Source organism: Bufo gargarizans, chromosome 4 (assembly GCF_014858855.1).
Source record: "Bufo gargarizans isolate SCDJY-AF-19 chromosome 4, ASM1485885v1, whole genome shotgun sequence".
In the NCBI taxonomy this organism is placed as follows: Eukaryota; Metazoa; Chordata; class Amphibia; order Anura; family Bufonidae; genus Bufo; species Bufo gargarizans.
In genome coordinates this window covers 297,095,256-297,118,944 of record NC_058083.1, presented here as the reverse complement: position 1 = coordinate 297,118,944, position 23,689 = coordinate 297,095,256, and the positions used below count along the sequence as shown (strand labels likewise).

At 47.8% G+C, this 23,689-nt stretch overlaps 1 protein-coding gene across 2 annotated transcripts in view; it reads left to right on the top strand.

Moving 5' to 3' along the window:
• The window catches only part of LOC122936196 (amine sulfotransferase-like), a 138,758-nt gene that overhangs the window by 76,976 nt on the left and 38,093 nt on the right, over nt 1–23,689 (top strand). For both annotated transcript variants that reach the window (XM_044292285.1, XM_044292284.1), the window contains one exon: nt 7,402–7,496. In XM_044292285.1, coding sequence (XP_044148220.1) covers nt 7,402–7,496 — 95 coding nt within the window. The remainder of the gene's footprint in view (nt 1–7,401; nt 7,497–23,689) is intronic.

The window sequence follows — 23,689 nt, the reverse complement described above, 5'->3', positions numbered from 1 at the left end:
ATGAAGTGGGCCATTTTGGTGAGACGGTCAACGACGACCAGAACTGTGTTCATACCCTTGGAGGGAGGAAGGTCCACAATAAAGTCCATGGAGATTGAACCCCAGGGGCGGGAGGGAACCAGGAGTGGACATAGCAAGCCCACGGGGGAGGAGCGGGGGGTCTTGTTGTGGGCGCACGTCGTGCATGAGGAGACAAACCTCTCGGTATCTTTTCTGTAAGTTGGCCACCAGAAGAAACGGGAGAGGAGCTCCTGGGTCCTTCTGATACCCAGATGGCCGGCCGGTTTGGAATCGTGGTTGAGTTTAAGTACGTCAAGTCGTGCAGATTCTGGTACGTACAACTGCTGATCCCGGTACAACCAGTAGCCACCCTTGAGAGTAAGGTTTACAGCTCCAGGTGGGTAGGTGAGAAGGTGATCGTTCTCATACCCTTCCTTGAGGGAACCCAGGAGTTCCCTCAAGTAGGCGGCTCCTAGGATGCTTCTGTCGGGAAGGATACCGGCCGGAGCCTCATTGATCTGAGAGGGTACAGAGAACATCCTTGAGAGAGCATCTGCTTTGCCGTTCTTCGACCCAGGGCGATAGGAGATAATAAAATTGAATCTGGAGAAAAACAGACTCCACCTGGCCTGTCTGGCGGTGAGTCTCTTGGCGCTGCGGATAAACTCTAGGTTACGGTGGTCGGTGTATACAGAGATGGGATTGTGGGCCCCCTCCAGCAAGTGTCTCCACTCGGTGAAAGCGTCCTTGATTGCCAGCAGTTCCTTATTCCCGATGTCGTAATTCCGTTTAGCGGGGGACATCTGGCAGGAGAAGAAAGCGCAAGGGTGTAGGAGCATCTTTTCCCCTGAACGTTGAGACAGAATTGTGCCCACCGCAGTGTCGGAGGCGTCCACCTCGACCGTAAATGGTAATTCAGGGTTTGGGTGGGCCAGGATCGGGGCAGAGGTGAAGAGGGACTTCAGTTTAGCAAAGGCCTCCTGTGCCTCCGGAGTCCACATGAAGGGGACAGTCTTTTTTGTTAGTTGAGTGATTGGGGCGATGATTTTCGAAAAGTTCCTGATGAATTTCCGATAAAAGTTTGCGAAACCTACAAATCTCTGGACCTCCTTTTCGTTCTTCGGGGCGGGCCACTCAGTCACGGCCTGGATCTTCCGGGGATCCATACTTAAGCCCTCCGGGGAAATAATATAGCCGAGGAATTGGGTGGAAGTCTGTTCAAATTCACACTTCTCCAGTTTAATATAGAGAGACTGTTCACTGAGTTTCTGTAGAACCCTGCGGACATGCCCACGATGTTGTTCAGGGTCTTCTGAGAAAATCAAAATATCGTCCAGATATGCTACCACAAATTGGTCAAGCATGTCCCTGAGGACGTCGTTGATAAAATGTTGGAAGGTAGCAGGGGCATTGCAGAGGCCGAAAGGCATGACCAGATACTCGAAGTCTTATAATACAGTGAGGAACCGCACTCTATTCAAGTGTGTCACCGGTGCCAATCAAGGGCTTATTAAGCCATTTATCATGAGAATGAAGTATTGAGGCACTCAGATACTCGAAGTGACCGTAGTGAGTTCAGAAGGCGGTTTTCCACTCGTCCCCCGGGCGAATTCGGACCAGGTTGTAGGCTCCTCGGAGATCGAGCTTAGTGAAGACTTTTGCCGCCCGAAGTCTCTCAAGGAGTTCAGAAATCAGGGGGAGAGGGTACCGGTTCTTCACAGTAACGTTGTTGAGCTTTCGATAATCTATGCAAGGGCGTAGAAAAGAGTCTTTTTTTCTCCACGAAGAAGAAAAGGGGCCCCTGCAGGAGATGTGGAAGGTCGGATAAAACCTTTTTTTAGATTTTCGTCTAAGTACTCCTTCAGGGCCTTGAGTTCTGGCTCGCAGAGGGAGTATATACTGCCGAAGGGTATTTCGGCTCCAGGTAGCAGCTCAATCGGGCAGTCATAAGGCCGATGCGGGGGCAGTTTGTCTGCATTTCTTTTGTCACAGACATCCTGGAACTCCCGATATTGAGGGGGTAAAAGCTCCTTGGTGGATAGTCCGAATATGGTAGGTTCTTCGGGCGGAGGAGGGACGGATTCACGTAAACAGTTCTGAGAACAAAAGTCAGAGCGAAACCGTATGCAGCGGGCGTCCCAGTCCACCAAGGGGTTGTGGGTTTCCAACCAAGGGATGCCTAGGATCACCGGAAACTTAGGGGAGGTGATCAGGGAGAAGTTAATGGTTTCCTGATGATGGGGTTTGACGAGGAGTTGAAGATCATCGGTTTGGTGCGTAACCGGCCCAGAAGAGAGCGGGGTCCCATCGACGGTTTCCAGATCGATGGGGGCTGCCCTAGTTACCAGTGGTATGTTGTTCTCATGGGCGAAGGTCAAGTCCACGAAATTTCCGCCGGCCCCCCGAGTCAAGCATTGCAGAGCAGGGAAGCTGTCGTTCCCCAATGGTGATAAGGATGGGTACAATGAAGTGGGACCCGGTACCTGTAATGTCCATGGTTTCAGAGGCCAAGGGTGAGATTGTGGCTTGTTGTAATTCCCGTAATTTAGTGACAGCGATGGTTCGGCGAGTCTTATTGGGGCACTTAATAGCGAAGTGCCCTGGCTCGCCACAGTAAAGGCAGAGGCCTGTCGTCTCTCCTTTTCAGCAGCCGATAGAGTCTTGCGCAGTGTGTCGACCTGCATCGGTTCGGTGAAGGGTTGGTGAGCCGGCTGAGCCGTTGGAGTGAAAGGGTACGCAGGCCTGTTATCTAAGGACCAGAGTCTTTCTCTCCTTCTTTCCGTAATTCTCCGGTCAATTCGGATGCACAGTTGGACGAAGTCATCCAGATCGTCTGGGGCGTCTACCCTGGCGAGCTCATCCTTTATAAGTTCGGAGAGTCTGCGGCGAAATTGACTTTTCTGAGCAGCGGGGTTCCAGGTGGTATCCGTGACCCAGCGGCGGAACTCGGAGGTATACTCGGCTACAGAGCGTCTTCCCTGCCGTAGACTGTGCAGCCTAGCCTCGGCAGTCGCACAGCGGTTAGGGTCGTCGAAGACTTGGCTCATGGCTGCGGTGAAGTTGTCTAGGTTATTTAATAAGGGACTGTGGGATTCCACATGCCCATGCCAGGGCCTCGTCAGTTAGAAGGTTAATGATGACCAGGATCTTCTTTCTGTCTGAGGAAAAGGAGCCCGGCTGCATCTGAAAGTAGATACGGCACTGGTTGAGGAACCCCCGAAACTGGCGCCGATCGCCGTTAAACTTTGACGGGAGAGGCATGCGGGTGTCTGTGACCGCGCCGCGTACGTCCAGTAGTTGACGCTTCAAGTCAATAATTTCCCTCTGTTGGCTCTGGATTTTGCCTTGAAGTTGAGCCATTTCCTTTTGGGCAGAGGTGCCAAACTCCTGAAGTCCGGAGACTTGTTTGCGCAGGGTGGCCATCGTGGACTCCATTTTTAGGCTGGTTATTCTGTTACAATCCTACAGGCTCACCTGAGTCAGAGGACAGCTGGCTGGAGGTGGGAGCCCAGTGGCAAGGACCGCAGGCAGGTTGTAGTTGCAGGAAGTCAGGCAGAGGCGTAATCGGTTGACAGGCGGTGGGTCAGGGCAGGCGGCAGTGAGCGTGGTCAGACAATCCGGATCGGGTACGGTGGTAGCAGTTCAGTTGGTAGGGACAAGCAGAAGAGTAGTCGGGGACAATTCCGAGGTCGGTAGCAGTCGAGTTGGTAGCAGTAGCAACAGAGGAACAGCAGTAGATGCAGCAGGATCAAGTCCAGAAGAACAATAACCAGCAGGGATCTGGTGCAAGAGGCTGGGCTTATAAAGAGGAAGTAGCAGGTGCAAGGAATCACAGAGATTAACAAGGCAAGGCTGGAACAAGGTAGATCAAAGAGTTCAGTAGAAGGAAAAGTCCAGAAGGGTTGGTAGTCTAGTGGCTAGAGCTACATGGCCGGTCATGGGTTCGAATCCTGACAACACAGCAGTTCCAACAGAGGCAGGGAAACACTCTCCGAAGCCTGGGACAGTTTCATGACACCTCGCCAGCATACTCACCTGGATGCGCGCCCTAGTGTCACAAAGAGGGAAAAATTTTTGAAGATGGTGAAGGAGTACGTAGCAGACCGTGTCAGCGTTCTCAATGATCCCTCTGTGCCTTACAACTACTGGGTGTCCAAGCTGGACACGTGGCACGAACTGGCACTCTACAACTTGGAGGTGCTGGCCTGCCCTGCCACCAGCGTTTTGTCAGAACTGGTATTTAGTGCTGCTGGTGGCATAATAACTGATAAGCGTATCCGCCTGTCAAATGAAAATGCTGACAGGTTGACTCTTATCAAAATGAACAAGGCCTGGATTGCCCCTGACTTCTCTACTCCACCAGAGGAAAGCGGCTGAACATAAAGGCAGTTTAAATGTGTTTTTTATAATGTATTGAATACACTGTATTCCCACGCACCCCTTCCACCATAAAAAAGTGTATATGGTTCAATCTTCCTTTCCTCATCCTCCTCCTTTTAAACATGCTTATTAGTCTGCCCTCGCTCCTAATGTTGTGTAGGGTCAGCTTACCAGCAGGCCCTCACCTACAATCCTTTAGAGGGCCAGCTCACCCGCAGGCCCTCGCATGTAATGTTTTAAGGGGTCAGCTCACCAGCAGGCCCTCACCTACAATCTTTTAGAAGGTCAGCTCACTTGCAGGCTCGCACCTACAATCTTTTAGAGGGTCAGCTCACCTGCAGGCCCTCACCGACAATCTTTTAGAGGGTCAGTTCACCTGCAAGCCCTCGCATATAATGTTTTAGAGGGTCAGCTCACCTGCAGGCCCCTCACCTACAATCTTTTAGAGGGCCAGCTCACCATCAGGCCCTCGCCCATAATTTTTTCAATGGTTAGCTAAGCAGCAGGCACTCGTACATTTTTTTTTTTTCGATGCTCAGATCAGCAGCCGGCACTCGTCCCTAATGTTTTAGAGAGTCAGCTCTGCAGTAGATCCTCACCCCTAATGTTTCAGATGGTCAGATCAGCATCAGTCCCTCTCCCGTAATGTTTTAGAGGGTCACCAGCTCCTAATGCTTTTGGCAGCACTTGCACTTTATATAAGTAAATATATAGGAAAGAATGTTTCCTAACAATTTTTCCTCTAAAATAGATTTTATCTTCGGTTTTGTGCGTATTACTGTCAGTCTGTAAAAGTGGCGTACTACTCGTACTACATCGTTCCCAGCAGCGACCTGGGAGTCCAAAATGCATCCAGACATCTTCCCAATGCTGTTCCCAAACCATTTCGGTGGTGTTTCTATCAATTTCTGACCTTTTCCTATGAACCAGACAACCTCCCCTCTTCAGAGCAGGGGGTGCCTGGTTTAATGCTCGGGTTCTCCCATTGACTTCCATTGTGCTCAGGTGCTCGTTAGAGCACCCAAGCATCCCTAGGTGTTCAACCCGAGCACCCGAACACCCGAGCACTTTGGTGCTGGATCAACACTAATTACCACCTATTATAGAGCAGTGTAGTGAGGCCCTGTCCTCTTATCATTCTAGGTAGCTCTGCAAGTGGAGACAACCAGCCCTACTCACATACTAGGACAGATTGCTGGAGGCTATATTTAAGTCATTGCCAGAGAGGCCCTTTAAACAGCTCTGTAGACAAAACATATGAAAAGTTATGGCAATGTAAAGAATTTTCTTTTCAAAATGTTTATTTTTTTAAATCTTTTTATTTCCATTTCACAAAAACATGTACATCTGCACTCAAAACACTTAAACTCTGCAATAGAAAAGTCCATAATAACAATTAATAATTACAATTTCCAATTTATCAGAACAGCTGAATTTTCTGTGCTTACAAAACTATTTTCAAATTTTCCATTACCCACGCACCACCCTTAGGGAGAGGGAGGGGGACGAGAAAAAAAAGATTTTTTTTTATCCAGCCCTAAAGTAACATTTTTTTCCACACTTCGTCAACCTTTTGTGATTTTTTACTATGGTCCTCCATCACCGGTTCTTCTTTAATCAAATTATCAACTGCTTTTCTCCACTGTCCCACTGTCGGAGGGTCTGCCTTTATCCATTTCTTAAGGATAAGAAGTCTAGCTTGGAATAACACTTTGCTCAAAACCAATCGTATATTTTTATTTATCTTCAGATGTTCGGTTGCCCCTAATAAACAAGTTACTGGGTCTTCTAATATTTTAACCTTCAAAAATAGAGATACAGTCTCTGCTATTTCTGTCCAATACCTGAACAATCTGGGACATCTCCAGAAACAATGTATTAAGTCTGCATTCTCTCTCCTACATTTTGGACAATTATCCGAGGTTCTCACGCCCATTCTTTTCAACATCCATGGGGATCGATGCAATCTGTGAACTATAAAGAACTGTGAAATCTTATGTGAACCCCTTTCCGAAACCCTAGCATAACTTCTAAGAGCATCTTTCCATTTCTCTTCCGTAAAAGATTGTAGTTCATTTTCCCATTTTTTCCTGGGAAGTATTATAACCCGTTTTTTCTTTCCCTCCATCAAAATCCTATAATTGTTTAAAAGTATTAAAACAGAAGTAAAATTATATACATTTGTTAACAGTGTAATTATACTGGCCCATAGAAAATAAGATTTTTACCACACAGTCAAGGATGCAAACCCATAAAACTATGGTGGAATTTAGTTTTTTTCCAATTTTTATTATGCTATGATTAGGACCGAAACCTACCGCAATAATGCTACCTGTCTGACCTATGCAGTGTATCACATAAATAAATAAAAGTACATTTTATTAATCCTATTGCTCCTGCTGCTAGATGCTGTCTGCTATATAGTACAGGTGAAACTCTAAAAATTTGAATATCGTGCAAAAGTCCATTTATTTCAGTAATGCAAATTAAAAGGAATTGCATTAATGCAGCTTAAAATTAGAATTTAGTGAAAAGGTTCAATACTCTAGGCTCAAAGTGTCACACTCTAGTCAGCTAATTAATCCATACCCCGCTGAGCAAAGGGTACCTCAAAATTGTGACTTTGGGGTTTCATAAGCTGTAATCCATAATCATCCATATTATACCAAATAAAGGCTTGAAATATCTCGCTTTGCATGTAATGAATCTATCTCATATATTAGTTTCACCTTTTAAGTTGAATTACTGAAATAAATGAACTTTGCACGATATTCAAATTTTTTGAGTTTCACCTGTATATTCTATTCCATTTATACTCCATTTAGAATTTTTTTCCCAGCTTCCCACTGGAATAAATGGTGCCATTAGAATTTCAACTTGTCACACAAAAAAAGGGGAAGGAAGGGGAAAAATAGAAAATGGCTGTTGAGGAAGGAGTTAAATACTTAACATGATTATTTTTCAACATATGCTGTAAGTGTATTAAACTGATATTACATTTTATTTTATTGTACCTTGCAGTTATAGGTGGCTCGTGGTTTGATCATGTTAGAGGCTGGTATACACATAAAGAAGATTTCAATATTCTGTTTTTGACATATGAGGAAATGAAAAAGGTAGGTAGGTATGGTCAGGTGGATAATCATACCTTTAGTATGGCTTTTATTATTGGCATGATCAAGAAAATTTAGTTTTATTTTGCAGGTGCCATGCCTGCAAGTTCCCAGGAGTCAGTGCTTTCTACTAACTGCAGTGAGTGGCTTCCCTATGCTCTGAGTGACCGCTGTAGTGATCTCCTTGTTGGATTTTGCAGCTGTCGCTAAGAGCATGCGAAGGGGGTATGAACCGCAAAGAGAGATCATCACTTAGTGTTGGGCGAGCATGCTCGGCAGAACAACTTTTTCACTTCGGCCGAACACCGCGTGTGCTCGAGTGCGATGCTCGAGTATCCTCCCCGCACGTTTGTTGGCTGCGTAGCAGCCAACAAACGTGCTGGGAAGTACTGCCACTCACTGTAATGCCATAGCCATGTTGGTTACTGGCATTACAGTGATTGGCTGGCCAGAACGCGTCATCGGGTGCTACATAGCACCTGATAACACGTAGTTCGGCCCAGACTTAGTCAGGGCGAACTGCAGCAGAAGGGACAGATAGTGTAGGGAGAGGAATTGTGCTTTTTTTTTTAGGGAGTTTTGAGTGTTGAAAGGTGTTAGAGACCCAACAGTTCTTTTAAGGACTATTCTTTTATCTGGCTGTGAAATATGCTATCGCAACGTGTGCTAAATTGCGTGAATCTCCTGTATAACGTTAGCCGCTGGTGACAGCAGCAACATTACCTGCCCTACATCTCCTGTATAATGTGAGCTGCTGGTGACAGCAGCGAAGCAGCGACATTACGTGCTCTACATCTCCTGTATAACGTTAGCCGCTGGTGACAGCAGCGACATTACCTGCGCTACATCTCCTGTATAACGTTAGCCGCAGGTGACAGCAGCAACATTACCTGCGCTACATCTCGTTTATAACATTAGCCGCTGGGGACAGCAGCAACATTACCTGCGCTACATATCCTGTATAACGTTAGCCGCTGGTGACAGCAGCGGCATTACCTGCGCTACATCTCCTGTATAACGTTTGCACATCCCAAATAGCTGTGACATTCCCTGTCATTTTTTATTAGCCGCTGGTGACAGCGACACGAGCTGTGCTACATCTCCTGTATTACGTTTGCACATCATAAATATCAGTGACATTCAGTTTAATTTTTTCGCCGCTGGTGACAGCGATATTACCTGCGCTACATCTACTGTATAACGTTTGCACATCCTAAATATCAGTGACATTCAGTTTAATTTATTTGTGCATACACTTACAAAACCTGCGTTACTGTACGTGTGACATACTTGCAAGCATATATACCATTTAATATGCTGAAGACGAGCAGTGATGGACGGGGAAGTGGGCGTGCTGCTGATGGTGTGTGCAGAGGCCGTGGCCCTGGGTGTAGTGAAACTGTGTCTGCTGCCAGAGCACAAGAAACACACTAATCCACAATACCTAGCTGCATGTCCCAGTTTGCATGATGGCGCAGGACACCACTTTTCAAGTCAGACCAGTGCGACCAGGTGGTCGGTTGGATTGCAGGAGATAATGCTTCCAGTCGGTTAAGCACCACCCTGTCTTCCACAAAGTTCAGTCTCAGTAGCCAAGAGTCTGGTCAACAGAATCCTCACCCTGATCCTCCTTCCTCCCACTATGGAGAGTCTTGCCAAACAAACGATCCCACACTTGGGTATTCCGAGGAGCTCTTTTCATCGCCATTCCTTGATTTGGTCCTCTCACCAAGCCCGCTTAAAGAGGGACATGAGGAAATCGTGTGCACTGATGCCCAACCTCTTGAGCATCCACAGTCACAAGAAGATGACAGTGGGGAACGGCAATTAGTGTTTCACGAGGTGGATGATGATGGTGAGACACAGTTGCCAATAAGTCAACGGCAATAGTGTCTCAAGAGGTTGATGGTGAGAATGAGACACAGTTGTCAATAAGTGAAGTTCTTGTTAGGTCAACAAGTCAGGAGAATGACCAGAGTGAGGTGGTGGACAATGAAATCACTGACCAAACCTGGGAAGGTGGCAAGCCGAGCGAGGACAGCAGTACAGAGGAGGAGGGATCTGCAGCACCGAAACAGGCTGGAAGAGGCAGTGGGGTGGCAAAAGGGAGAAGGCGGGCCACACCAAACAGGCCCGCAGTTGTTCCCTGGAGCACACCCTTGCAGCAATTTCCCTTGCCAAGGGGAAGGTGTTCCGCAGTCTGGTGCTTTATTTGAGGAAAGTGCAAACGATAAATGAATTGTCATTTGCAACCTGTGCCGTACCAAAATGAGCAGGGGTGTGAACACTAGCAACCTCACCACCACAGCATGATCTGCCACATGGCATCAAAGCATCCTAATAGGTGGGCCAAACTCCTGGGTCCACAATCAGTGTCTGCGAGTCACACCACTGCCTCCTCTTCCCCTGTGTTACCTGATGGTCAATACCCTGTCCAAGACTCAGGCCTAGATGCCTCCTGCACCTGGGCTTTTGCAAGCACCATCAGCTAGCACAGTATTTCCCAACCAGTGTGCCTCTAGCTGTTGCAAAACTACAACTCCCAGCATGCCCGCACAGCCAAAGGCTGTCCGGGCATGCTGGGAGTTGTAGTTTTGCAACAGCTGGAGGCACACTGGTTGGGAAACACTGAGCTAGCACATCCACTTCTGTGTCCCAGCATAGCGTACAGATGTCCAGACCCCAGACCTTTGAACGAAAGCGCAAATACCTAGCCACCCACCCACAGGCCATAGCACTAAATGTGCACCTTTCCAAATTGCTGACCCTGGAAATGTTGCCATTTAGGCTTGTGGACACTGAGGCTTTCCGCAGCCTGATGGCAGTGGCCGTCCCTCGTTACTCAGTCCCCAGCCGCCACTATTTTTCCCGTTGTGCCATCCCCACCTTACACCAGCATGTGTCCCGTATGTTTAGGTGACAAACAGCACACCGCCGCAGAGCTGTGGCATGGTATAAGGGACCAGACTCAACCCAGAACCAGGCATTGAGTCACCACTCAACCCAGAACCAGGCATGGTTTTGTCTGATAATGGCCGTAACTTGGTGGCGGCTTTGGCGTTCGGCAAGCTCACACACATCCCCTGCCTAGCCCACGTCTTCAAATTAGTGGTTCAGCGGTTTCTCAAAACCTACCCCAATTTACCTGAGCTACTGGTGAAGGTGCGCCACGTGTGTGCCCATTTCCAAAAGTCATCTACAGCTGCCGCCGGGTCTTGCAACGCTGCAGCAGCGCTTGCAATTGCCAGCTCACCTACTGTTGTGCGATGTGAGCACGCGCTGGCACTCCACGTTCCACATGTTGGCCAGGCTTTGTGAGCAGCAGAGGGCAGTGGTGGAATACCAGCTGCAACACGGTCGTCGCCTTTCCAGTCAGCTTCCGGCAATGACGCTATTGTCAGCGTAACCATCCCACTTCTGTGTCTACTGAAACGCTCACTGCTCACAATGAAGGAGGACGCTTTGCATGTGGAAGAGGTGGAAATTGGGGAAGCCAGTACACAGGATGATAGCCAGACCACCCTCCATTCGTCTTCTCAGCGCAAATTGGATGATGATGATGATGATGATGATGAGGAGCAGGAGACGGTAGTACCCATAGCAGGTTTATTCCTTCTGTTCAGCATGGATGGGCCAATGAGCAGATTGAGAGTCATTCTCCTAATGATGACAGCGAAGTCTTGTCTGTTGGGACGACTTCTGAGTACGGCGATACCACATGTGTGACACTTTTTTGCAGCCTAGGTGCACAAAGGGGCCCAAATTCCAATGAGTACCTTTAGGATTTCACAGGGCATTTTTACGCATTTGGATTCCAAACTACTTCTCACGCTTTAGGGCCCCTAAAATGCCAGGGCAGTATAAATACCCCACAAGTGACCCCAGTTTGGAAAGAAGACACCCCAAGGTATTCCGTGAGGGGCAATTTTTCTTTCTTTCCTACAAAGTCTCATATTCCACTAACTTGTGATAAAAAATTACATTTTACATGAACTCGCCATGCCTCTCACGGTATACCTTGGGGTGTCTTCTTTCTAAAATGGGGTCACTTGTGGGGTATATATACTGCCCTGGCATTTTAGGGGCCCTAAAGCGTGAGAAGTAGTTTGGAATTCAAATGCGTAAAAATGCCCTGTGAAATCCTAAAGGTACTCATTGGAATTTGGGCCCCTTTGCGCACCTAGGCTGCAAAAAAGTGTCACACATGTGGTATCGCCGTACTCGGAAGAAGTAGGGCAATGTGTTTTGGGGTGTATTTTTACATATACCCATACTGTGTGTGAGAAATATCTCTGTAAATGACAACTTTTTTCATTTTTTTTATACAAAGTTGTCATTTACAGAGATATTTCTCTCACCCAGCATGGGTATATGTAAAAATACACACCCAAAACACATTGCCCTATGTCTCCTGAGTACAGCGATACCACATGAGTGACACTTTTTTTGCAGCCAAGATGCGCAAAGGGGCCAATGAGTACCTTTTAGGAGGGCGTTTTTAGGCATTTGGATTCCAGACTTCTCACGCTTTAGGGCCCCTAAAATACCAGGGCAGTATAAATACCCCACAAGTGACCCCATTTTGGAAAGAAGACACCCCAAGGTATTCAGTGAGGGGCATGGCGAGTTCATAGAAGATTTTTTTTTTGCCACAAGTTAGCGGAAATTGTTTTGTTATTTTTTCTCAAAGTCTCCCTTTCCGCTTACTTGTGACAAAAAGTTAAATCTTTCATGGACTCAATATTCCCCTCAGCGAAAACCTTGGGGTGTCTTATTTCCAAAATGGGGTTATTTGTGGGGTGTTTGTGCTGCCCTGGCATTTGAGGGTTTCCAAAAAACTAAATGGCTGCACACCATTATACATGCAAACAATAGAGCTAAGAAATGGGGGTCATTCTAGATAAAAGTGGTACAATACCGACTATAAATGGGTATAAATGAGTAATGGAAGCTCTTAGCACACATACGTGTCGGGCCCACCTACCAAGCGTCAAGGTGGCTTCCGCAGATGGGTCCCTATCACTAAAGATACTGCCTCACTTTGGACTTACTAAAGCCTCCAATATTCAGGGCTGTGTAGGAACCAGCTACAAAAGTACTCTGCTGAGAAGTCCCAGGTAGATGGGGGTGTCCAGTCTAAAAGGGGTGCCACCCCCAATATATTGCAAGAAAATTTAGACTAAAACCTTCAGAATCACAGGTGCATATCCATGAAGCAAACATAATTACAAAAAACAAAATGGCTGCACACCATTATACATGCAAACAATAGAGCTAAGAAATGGGGGTCATTCTAGATAAAAGTGGTACAATACCGACTATAAATGGGTATAAATGAGTAATGGAAGCTCTTAGCGCACATACGTGTCAGGCCCACCTACCTAGCGTCAAGGTGGCTTCCGCAGATGGGTCCCTATTAGGGATGAGCGAACTCGAACTGTATAGTTCGGGTTCGTACCGAATTTTGGGGTGTCCGTGACACGGACCCGAACATTTTCGTAAAAGTCCGGGTTCGGGTTCGGTGTTCATCGCTTTCTTGGCGCTTTTGTGACGCTTTCTTGGCGCTTTTTGAAAGGCTGCAAAGCAGCCAATCAACAAGCGTCATACTACTTGCCCCAAGAGGCCGTCACAGCCATGCCTACTATTGGCATGGCTGTGATTGGCCAGAGCACCATGTGACCCAGCCTCTATTTAAGCTGGAGTCACATAGCGCCGCCCGTTACTCTGCTCTGATTAGCATAGGGAGAGGTTGCGGCTGCGACAGTAGGGCGAGATTAGGCAGATTAACTCCTCCAAAGGACTTGATTATTGATCGATCTGCAGCTGTGGGTCATTGAGCTGCTGATACTCAATTGCTCACTGTTTTTAGGCTGCCCAGACCGTTTGTCAGTCACTTTTTTCTGGGGTGATCGGCGGCCATTTTGTGTCTTGTGCGGTGCTGCGACCAAGTGCATCCAAGCTGCGACCAAGTGCATTTAACCCTCAATGGTGTGGTTGTTTTTTGGCTAAAGCCTACATCAGGGTGAAGCTGTCACACCAAGTACATTTAACCAGCAATTGTCTGTTCATTTTTTGGCCATATATATACTACATCAGGGGCAAGCTGCGCCTGTCACCAAGTGCATTTAACCCTCAATGGTGTGGTTGTTTTTTGGCTAAAGCCTACATCAGGGTGAAGCTGTCACACCAAGTGCATTTAACCAGCAATTGTCTCTTCATTTTTTGGCCATATATATACTACATCTGGGGCAAGCTGCGCCTGTCACCAAGTGCATTTAACCCTCAATGGTGTGGTTGTTTTTTGGCTAAAGCCTACATCAGGGTGAAGCTGTCACACCAAGTGCATTTAACCAGCAATAGTCTGTTTATTTTTTGGCCATATACTACATCAGGGGCAAGCTGCGCCTGTCACCAAGTGCATTTAACCCTCAATGGTGTGGTTGTTTTTTGGCTAAAGCCTACATCAGGGTGAAGCTGTCACACCAAGTGCATTTAACCAGCAATAGTCTGTTCATTTTTTGGCCATATACTACATCAGGGGCAAGCTGCGCCCATCACCAAGTGCATTTAACCAGCAATAGTCTGTTCATTTTTTGGCCATATACTACATCAGGGGCAAGCTGCGCCCGTCACCAAGTGCATTTAACCCTCAGTAGTGTGGTTGGTCAAGCTGTCACACCAAGTGCATTTAACCAGCAATAGTCTGTTCATTTTTTGGCCATATACTACATCAGGGGCAAGCTGCGCCTATCACCAAGTGCATTTAACCCTCAATGGTGTGGTTGTTTTTTGGCTAAAGCTTACATCAGGGTGAAGCGGTCACACCAAGTGCATTTAACCAGCAATAGTCTGTTCATTTTTTGGCCATATACTAAATCAGGGGCAAGCTGCGCTCGTCACAAAGTGCATTTAACCAGCAATAGTCTATTCATTTTTTGGCCATATACTACATCAGGGGCAAGCTGCGCCTGTCACCAAGTGCATTTAACCCTCAATGGTGTGGTTGTTTTTTGGCTAAAGCCTACATCAGGGTGAAGCTGTCACACTAAGTGCATTTAACCAGCAATTGTCTGTTCATTTTTTGGCCATATATATACTACATCAGGGGCAAGCTGCGCCCGTCACCAAGTGCATTTAACCCTCAGTAGTGTGGTTGGTCAAGCTGTCACACCAAGTGCATTTAACCAGCAATAGTGTGGTTATTTTTTGGCCATATCCCAGTCTAATTCTGTCACTAAATCCATACCGGTCACCGAGCGCCTAAATACTAGGCCTCAAATTTATATCCCGCTAAATCTGTCGTTACCGCTGTACTGTTGTGGCTGGGCAAGTTATTTAGTGTCCGTCAAAGCACATTTTTTGTTCAGGGTTGAAATACAATTCCCAATTTAGCAATTTCATAATTTAGTGGTTTCTGCTATATCAGAGCTATTTGAAATCTATCCCTAAAAGGGTATATAATATTCAAGGTGCACATAGGGTCATTCAGAATAACTTCACACACACGCTACTGTGCATTTCCAAGTCTAATTCTGTTAGTAAATCCATACCGGTCACCCAGCGCCTAAATACTAGGCCTCAAATTTATATCCCGCTAAATCTCTCGTTACCGCTGTACTGTTGTGGCTGGGAAAGTTATTTAGTGTCCGTCAAAGCACATTTTTTTGTTCTGGGTTGAAATACAATTCCCAATTTAGCAATTTCATAATTTAGTGGTTTCTGCTATATCAGAGCTATTTGAAATCTATCCCTAAAAGGGTATATAATATTCAAGGTGCACATAGGGTCATTCAGAATAACTTCACACACACGCTACTGTGCATTTCCAAGTCTAATTCTGTCACTAAATCCATACCGGTCACCCAGCGCCTAAATACTAGGCCTCAAATTTATATCCCGCTGAATTTGAATACAATACATTGGGCCAAATAATATTTTTGTTGTTGTGGTGAACCATAACAATGAGGAAAACATCTAGTAAGGGACGCGGACGTGGACATGGTCGTGGTGGTGTTAGTGGACCCTCTGGTGCTGGGAGAGGACGTGGCCGTTCTGCCACATCCACACGTCCTAGTGTACCAACTACCTCAGGTCCCAGTAGCCGCCAGAATTTACAGCGATATATGGTGGGGCCCAATGCCGTTCTAAGGATGGTAAGGCCTGAGCAGGTACAGGCATTAGTCAATTGGGTGGCCGACAGTGGATCCAGCACGTTCACATTATCTCCCACCCAGTCTTCTGCAGAAAGCGCACAGATGGCGCCTGAAAACCAACCCCATCAGTCTGTCACATCACCCCCATGCATACCAGGGAAACTGTCTCAGCCTCAAGTTATGCAGCAGTCTCTTATGCTGTTTGAAGACTCTGCTGGCAGGGTTTCCCAAGGGCATCCACCTAGCCCTTCCCCAGCGGTGAAAGACATAGAATGCACTGACGCACAACCACTTATGTTTCCTGATGATGAGGACATGGGAATACCACCTCAGCATGTCTCTGATGATGACGAAACACAGGTGCCAACTGCTGCGTCTTTCTGCAGTGTGCAGACTGAACAGGAGGTCAGGGATCAAGACTGGGTGGAAGACGATGCAGGGGACGATGAGGTCCTAGACCCCACATGGAATGAAGGTCGTGCCACTGACTTTCATAGTTCGGAGGAAGAGGCAGTGGTGAGACCGAGCCAACAGCGTAGCAAAAGAGGGAGCAGTGGGCAAAAGCAGAACACCCGCCGCCAAGAGACTCCGCCTGCTACTGACCGCCGCCATCTTGGACCGAGCACCCCAAAGGCAGCTTCAAGGAGTTCCCTGGCATGGCACTTCTTCAAACAATGTGCTGACGACAAGACCCGAGTGGTTTGCACGCTGTGCCATCAGAGCCTGAAGCGAGGCATTAACGTTCTGAACCTTAGCACAACCTGCATGACCAGGCACCTGCATGCAAAGCATGAACTGCAGTGGAGTAAACACCTTAAAACCAAGGAAGTCACTCAGGCTCCCCCTGCTACCTCTTCTGCTGCTGCCGCCTCGGCCTCTTCCTCTGCCTCTGGAGGAACGTTGGCACCTTCCGCCCAGCAAACGGGATGTACCACCAACACCACCACCACCTCCGTCACCAAGCGTCTCAACCATGTCACACGGCAGCGTTCAGCTCTCCATCTCACAAACATTTGAGAGAAAGCGTAAATTCCCACCTAGCCACCCTCGATCCCTGGCTCTGAATGCCAGCATTTCTAAACTACTGGCCTATGAAATGCTGTCATTTAGGCTGGTGGACACAGACAGCTTCAAACAGCTCATGTCGCTTGCTGTCCCACAGTATGTTGTTCCCAGCCGCCACTACTTCTCCAAGAGAGCCGTGCCTTCCCTGCACAACCAAGTATCCGATAAAATCAAGTGTGCACTGCGCAACGCCATCTGTGGCAAGGTCCACCTAACCACAGATACGTGGACCAGTAAGCACGGCCAGGGACGCTATATCTCCCTAACTGCACACTGGGTAAATGTAGTGGCAGCTGGGCCCCAGGCGGAGAGCTGTTTAGCGCACGTCCTTCCGCCGCCAAGGATTGCAGGGCAACATTCTTTGCCTCCTGTTGCCACCTCCTCCTTCTCGGCTTCCTCCTCCTCTTCTTCCACTTGCTCATCCAGTCAGCCACACACCTTCACCACCAACTTCAGCACAGCCCGGGGTAAATGTCAGCAGGCCATTCTGAAACTCATATGTTTGGGGGACAGGCCCCACACCGCACAGGAGTTGTGGCGGGGTATAGAACAACAGACCGACGAGTGGTTGCTGCCGGTGAGCCTCAAGCCCGGCCTGGTGGTGTGTGATAATGGGCGAAATCTCGTTGCAGCTCTGGGACAAGCCAATTTGACGCACATCCCTTGCTTGACGCATGTGCTGAATTTGGTGGTGCAGAAGTTCATTCACAACTACCCCGACATGTCAGAGCTGCTGCATAAAGTGCGGGCCGTCTGTTCGCGCTTCCGGTGTTCACATCCTGCTGCTGCTCGCCTGTCTGCGCTACAGCGTAACTTCGGCCTTCCCGCTCACCGCCTCATATGCGACGTGCCCACCAGGTGGAACTCCACCTTGCACATGCTGGACAGACTGTGCGAGCAGCAGCAGGCCATAGTGGAGTTTCAGCTGCAGCACGCACGGGTCAGTCGCACTACAGAACAGCACCACTTCACCACCAATGACTGGGCCTCCATGCGAGACCTGTGTGCCCTGTTGCGCTGTTTTGAGTACTCCACCAACATGGCCAGTGGCGATGACGCCGTTATCAGCGTTACAATACCACTTCTATGTCTCCTTGAGAAAACACTTAGGGCAATGATGGAAGAGGAGGTGGCCCAGGAGGAGGAGGAGGAGGAAGAGGGGTCATTTTTAGCACTTTCCGGCCAGTCTCTTCGAAGTGACTCAGAGGGAGGTTTTTTGCAACAGCAGAGGCCAGGTACAAATGTGGCCAGACAGGGCCCACTACTGGAGGACGAGGATGAGGTGGAGGAGGATGAGGATGAAGCATGGTCACAGCGGGGTGGCACCCAACGCAGCTCGGGTCCATCACTGGTGCGTGGCTGGGGGGAAAGGCAGGACAATGACGATACGCCTCCCACAGAGGACAGCTTGTCCTTACCCCTGGGCAGCCTGGCACACATGAGCAACTACATGCTGCAGTGCCTGCACAACGACAGCAGAGTTGCCCACATTTTAACCTGTGCGGACTACTGGGTTGCCACCCTGCTGGATCCACGCTACAAAGACAATGTGCCCACCTTACTTCCTGCACTGGAGCGTGATAGGAAGATGCGCGAGTACAAGCGCACGTTGGTAGACGCGCTACTGAGAGCATTCCCAAATGTCACAGGGGAACAAGTGGAAGCCCAAGGCCAAGGCAGAGGAGGAGCAAGAGGTCGCCAAGGCAGCTGTGTCACGGCCAGCTCCTCTGAGGGCAGGGTTAGCATGGCAGAGATGTGGAAAAGTTTTGTCAACACTCCACAGCTAACTGCACCACCACCTGATACGCAACGTGTTAGCAGGAGGCAACATTTCACTAACATGGTGGAACAGTACGTGTGCACACCCCTCCACGTACTGACTGATGGTTCGGCCCCATTCAACTTCTGGGTCTCTAAATTGTCCACGTGGCCAGAGCTAGCCTTTTATGCCTTGGAGGTGCTGGCCTGCCCGGCGGCCAGCGTTTTGTCTGAACGTGTATTCAGCACGGCAGGGGGCGTCATTACAGACAAACGCAGCCGCCTGTCTACAGCCAATGTGGACAAGCTGACGTTCATAAAAATGAACCAGGCATGGATCCCACAGGACCTGTCCGTCCCTTGTCCAGATTAAACATTAACTACCTCCCCTTAACCATATATTATTGGACTCCAGGGCACTTCCTCATTCAATCCTATTTTTATTTTCATTTTACCATTATATTGCGAGGCTACCCAAAGTTGAATGAACCTCTCCTCTGTCTGGGTGCCGGGGCCTAAATATATGCCAATGGACTGTTCCAATGTTGGGTGACGTGAAGCCTGATTCTCTGCTATGACATGCAGACTAATTCTCTGCTGACATGAAGCCAGATCCTCTGTTACGGGACCTCTCTCCTCTGCCTGGGTGCTGGGCCTAAATATCTGACAATGGACTGTTGCAGTGGTGGCTGACGTGAAGCCTGATTTTCTGCTATGACATGCAGACTGATTCTCTGCTGACATGAAGCCAGATCCTCCGTTACGGGACCTCTCTCCTCTGCCTGTGTGCTGGGCCTAAATATATGCCAATGGACTGTTGCACTGGTGGCTGACGTGAAGCCTCATTCTCTGCTATGACATGCAGACTAATTCTCTGCTGACATGAAGCCAGATCCTCTGTTACGGGACCTCTCTCCTCTGCCTGTGTGCTGGGCCTAAATATATGCCAATGGACTGTTGCACTGGTGGCTGACGTGAAGCCTGATTCTCTGCTATGATATGAAGACTGATTCTCTGCTGACATGAAGCCAGATTGTCTGTTACGGGACCTCTCTCCTCTGCCTGGGTGCTGGGCCTAAATATATGCCAATGGACTGTTGCAGTGGTGGCTGACGTGAAGCCTCATTCTCTGCTATGACATGCAGACTAATTCTCTGCTGACGTGAAGCCAGATTGTCTGTTACGGGACCTCTCTCCTCTGCCTGGGTGCTGGGCCTAAATATATGCCAATGGACTGTTGCAGTGGTGGCTGACGTGAAGCCTCATTCTCTGCTATGACATGCAGACTAATTCTCTGCTGACATGAAGCCAGATTCTCTGTTACGGGACCTCTCTCCTCTGCCTGGGTGCCGGGGCCTAAATATCTGAGAATGGACTGTTCCAGTGGTGGGTGACGGGAAGCCAGATTCTCTGCTATGGGACCTCTCTCCAATTGATTTTGGTTAATTTTTATTTATTTAATTTTTATTTTAATTCATTTCCCTATCCACATTTGTTTGCAGGGGATTTACCTACTTACATTTCCGGGAAGTTCGGCCGAACTTCTCGAACCCGAACATCCAGGTGTTCGCTCAACTCTAGTCCCTATCACTAAAGATACTGCCTCACTTTGGACTTACTAAATACCCATTTATAGTCGGTATTGTACCACTTTTATCTAGAATGACCCCCATTTCTTAGCTCTATTGTTTTCATGTATAATGGTGTGCAGCCATTTTGTTTTTTGTAATTATGTTTGCTTCATGGATATGCACCTGTGATTCTGAAGGTTTTAGTCTAAATTTTCTTGCAATATATTGGGGGTGGCACCCCTTTTAGACTGGACACGCTCATCTACCTGGGACTTCTCAGCAGAGTACTTTTGTAGCTGGTTCCTACACAGCCCTGAATATTGGAGGCTTTAGTAAGTCCAAAGTGATGCAGTATCTTTAGTGATAGGGACCCATCTGCGGAAGCCACCTTGATGCTTGGTAGGTGGGCCCGACCGGGTGCCAGGTCTCCCTGACGGGGAAGATAGAAGAGGTTAGGGTGGACCTGGGCCTCTTGCGCCAGGATGTGCAACAACTGCGCAAAAGGGTTCAGCTCACCGAGACGCGAGTATCGGACCTAGAGGATCTGACCAGCCCCTTACCGGCAAGTTTTGCCGCTGTGGAGGCATCTGTGGAACTGTACCGCCAAAAATGCGACGCACGGCGCAACAATGTGCGTATCATCGGCATGCCAGAGAGGGCAGAGGGCCCAGATCCAGCAGCTTTCCTGGAAGGATGGTTTAAAGAGGTGTTCCCCAATGCTGTTTTCTCATCCACATACGCAGTTGAAAGGGCGCACCGAGTTCCAGCCAGACCACTTCCTCCTGGTGCCCCTCCACGGCCCCTTCTAGCCCGCATGCTAAACTGGCGCGACAGGGATCTTATTCTGGCGCAGGCTAGAGTCGCACAAACCATCTTGCTGGGATCTGCGAATGTCTCTCTGTATCCAGATTTTTCCGCTGATCTGCAGAAGAAACGAGCTACCTTTGTTTCCATTAATAGACGTCTCAGGGAGCTGAACTTCAAGTATTCGATGGCGTATCAGGCACGTTTACGGGTCGTGGACGGCAACAAGTCACTTTTCTTCTCCACCCCTGCGTCTAATATACCTTTCTGATGCGATTTTATATATATATATTTTTTTTAAACATCTACAGCATGCCAGCGAATGATCAGCGCTGGCAGGCTGTAGGTTAACTTCAGAGCTGTGCGCCGCTGTAAATGCGTGCTCATGCGCGTGCGTTTACGCAAAATCTCGGGTCTCACGAGATGACGCCAATAGGCGTCATTGAGACCTGAGAGTGCCGCCGTCCTGACGCCTATCGGCGTTAGTGTGACGGTAGGTGGTTAAATGTGGCTTTTATGGTGTATTAAATGCGCTGTTTTTCTATGCACCTCTTCCACCACAAAAAAGGGTATATGGTTCAATATTCCTTTTATCGTCCTCCTCCTCCTCCTCCATAATATCAACATGCTTATTAGGCTGCCCTCACTACTAATGTTTTAGAGGGTCAGCTCAGCAGCAGACCCTCACCCCTAATGTTTTAGAGGGTCACCAGCTGTCACAGAGTGGTTTGGAAGGGGAACTCCACACCAAACACAAAAGGGAGAGAGGAGGTACCAGACCTGCAAACTAGGGAAAAAGGGTAAGGTCACCACTTAATAAATCTCAACCCGAGCCCTGACTGCTAACAGAATGAACTGAACCTGATGGTAGGACTGTTCATCCGCAGGAACCTAAGCCTGGCTCACCCTAGAAGGCCCTGAAGATAGAGATTGGGCCACAGATGACCTGTTCCTTCCCAGCTTAAGGTACAAGAGTCTGCCTCAGGTCTGGTACCAAGAGACAGGAAAATTAATCACAATACAAAAAGGAAAGAGACTTAACTCCGGGTAAATGGAAAGCAGGAACTCAGCCAAGATCCAGACACCAAACAATCCACAACCAGAATGAGCTATCAACCGCAAGGAGTGATGGGTAAAGACAGACTAAGAAGGGAGTAGTAATGATCACATAATCTACACCTGAAAAGGAGGTGTGGACATCCTAGCAATAGGCTAGGTCGGTTGGTGGCGAACTTTGCGCGTCCGCGATTCTGCGAACATATGGCGATATTCGCGACCGCCATATTCTTTTACATTGTAAAGAACTTTGAACCATGGCACATCCATCAGGTGGTATAGGACAGCCAACTGAAAAGTTTCAGCACATGGATATACCCCCTAACTTATAAATAGACCTGATCTGGCCGCCATTTTACATTCAGTCTTTTGTCAGTGTAGGGAGAGGTTGCTGTGTGGAGCAGGGACAGACTGTTATGGACACAAATTGCTAGCTAATAGGTCCACAAAAGTCCTTTTAAGGACTGGTATAGGTGTACTATTGATAGGTGTGCAGTACAGAGGGGTGTAATACACTTATAATATACTTTCTAACATATAAAGCATATTATAGTGGATTTGTATTGTGCAGCAGTGGTGGTGAGTGGTTCTGCTGCGATACTGCAGCTACACAGAGTGAAAAACGCAATTACAGAAAATAATTATAACTGGTGTGATATACCAGTTGCCCCCTGAAAAAAACTGATAGAAGTGGGGTGTTATATACCAATAATGTACTTTCTATATAGTGCATTTGGGAACTGTAGCATTTGTTTGCTGTTTTGCTTCGTTCCCTCTGCTACACACAGTGACAAACGGTATTGGAAAAAATAATTATAACTGATGTGATATACCAGTCGTCCCCCAAAATGACAGATTGAAGCAGGGTGTTATATACCGATATACTTTCATAATAGTGTATTTGGGTACTGCAGCATTTGTTTGCTGTTTTTCTCCGTTCCCTCTGCTACACACAGTGACAAACGGTATTGTAAAAAATAATTATAACTGGTGTGATATACCAGTCGCCCCCCAAAACAAGTGATTGAAGCAGGGTGTTATATACCAATATACTTTCTTTATAGTGTACACTCACCTAAAGAATTATTAGGAACACCTGTTCTATTTCTCATTAATGCGATTATCTAGTCAACCAATCACATGGCAGTTGCTTCAATGCATGTAGGGTTGTGGTCCTGGTCAAGACAATCTCCTGAACTCCAAACTTAATGTCAGAATGGGAAAGAAAGGTGATTTAAGCAATTTTGAGCATGGCATAGTTGTTGGTGCCAGACGGGCCGGTCTGAGTATTTCACAATCTGCTCAGTTACTGGGATTTTCACGCACAACCATTTCTAGGGTTTACAAAGAATGGTGTGAAAAGGGAAAAACATCCAGTATGCGGCAGTCCTGTGGGCGAAAAATGCCTTGTTGATGCTAGAGGTCAGAGGAGAATAGGCCGACTGATTCAAGCTGATAGAAGAGCAACGTTGACTGAAATAACCACTCGTTACAACCGAGGTATGCAGCAAAGCATTTGTGAAGCCACAACACGCACAACCTTGAGGCGGATGGGCTACAACAGCAGAAAACCCCACCGGGTACCACTCATCTCCACTACAAATAGGAAAAAGAGGTTACAATTTGCACAAGCTCACCAAAATTGGACTGTTGAAGACTGGAAAAATGTTGCCTGGTCTGATGAGTCTCGATTTCTGTTGAGACATTCAAATGGCGTAAACAGAATGAGAACATGTATCCATCATGCCTTGTTACCACTGTGCAGGCTGGTGGTGGTGGTGTAATGGTG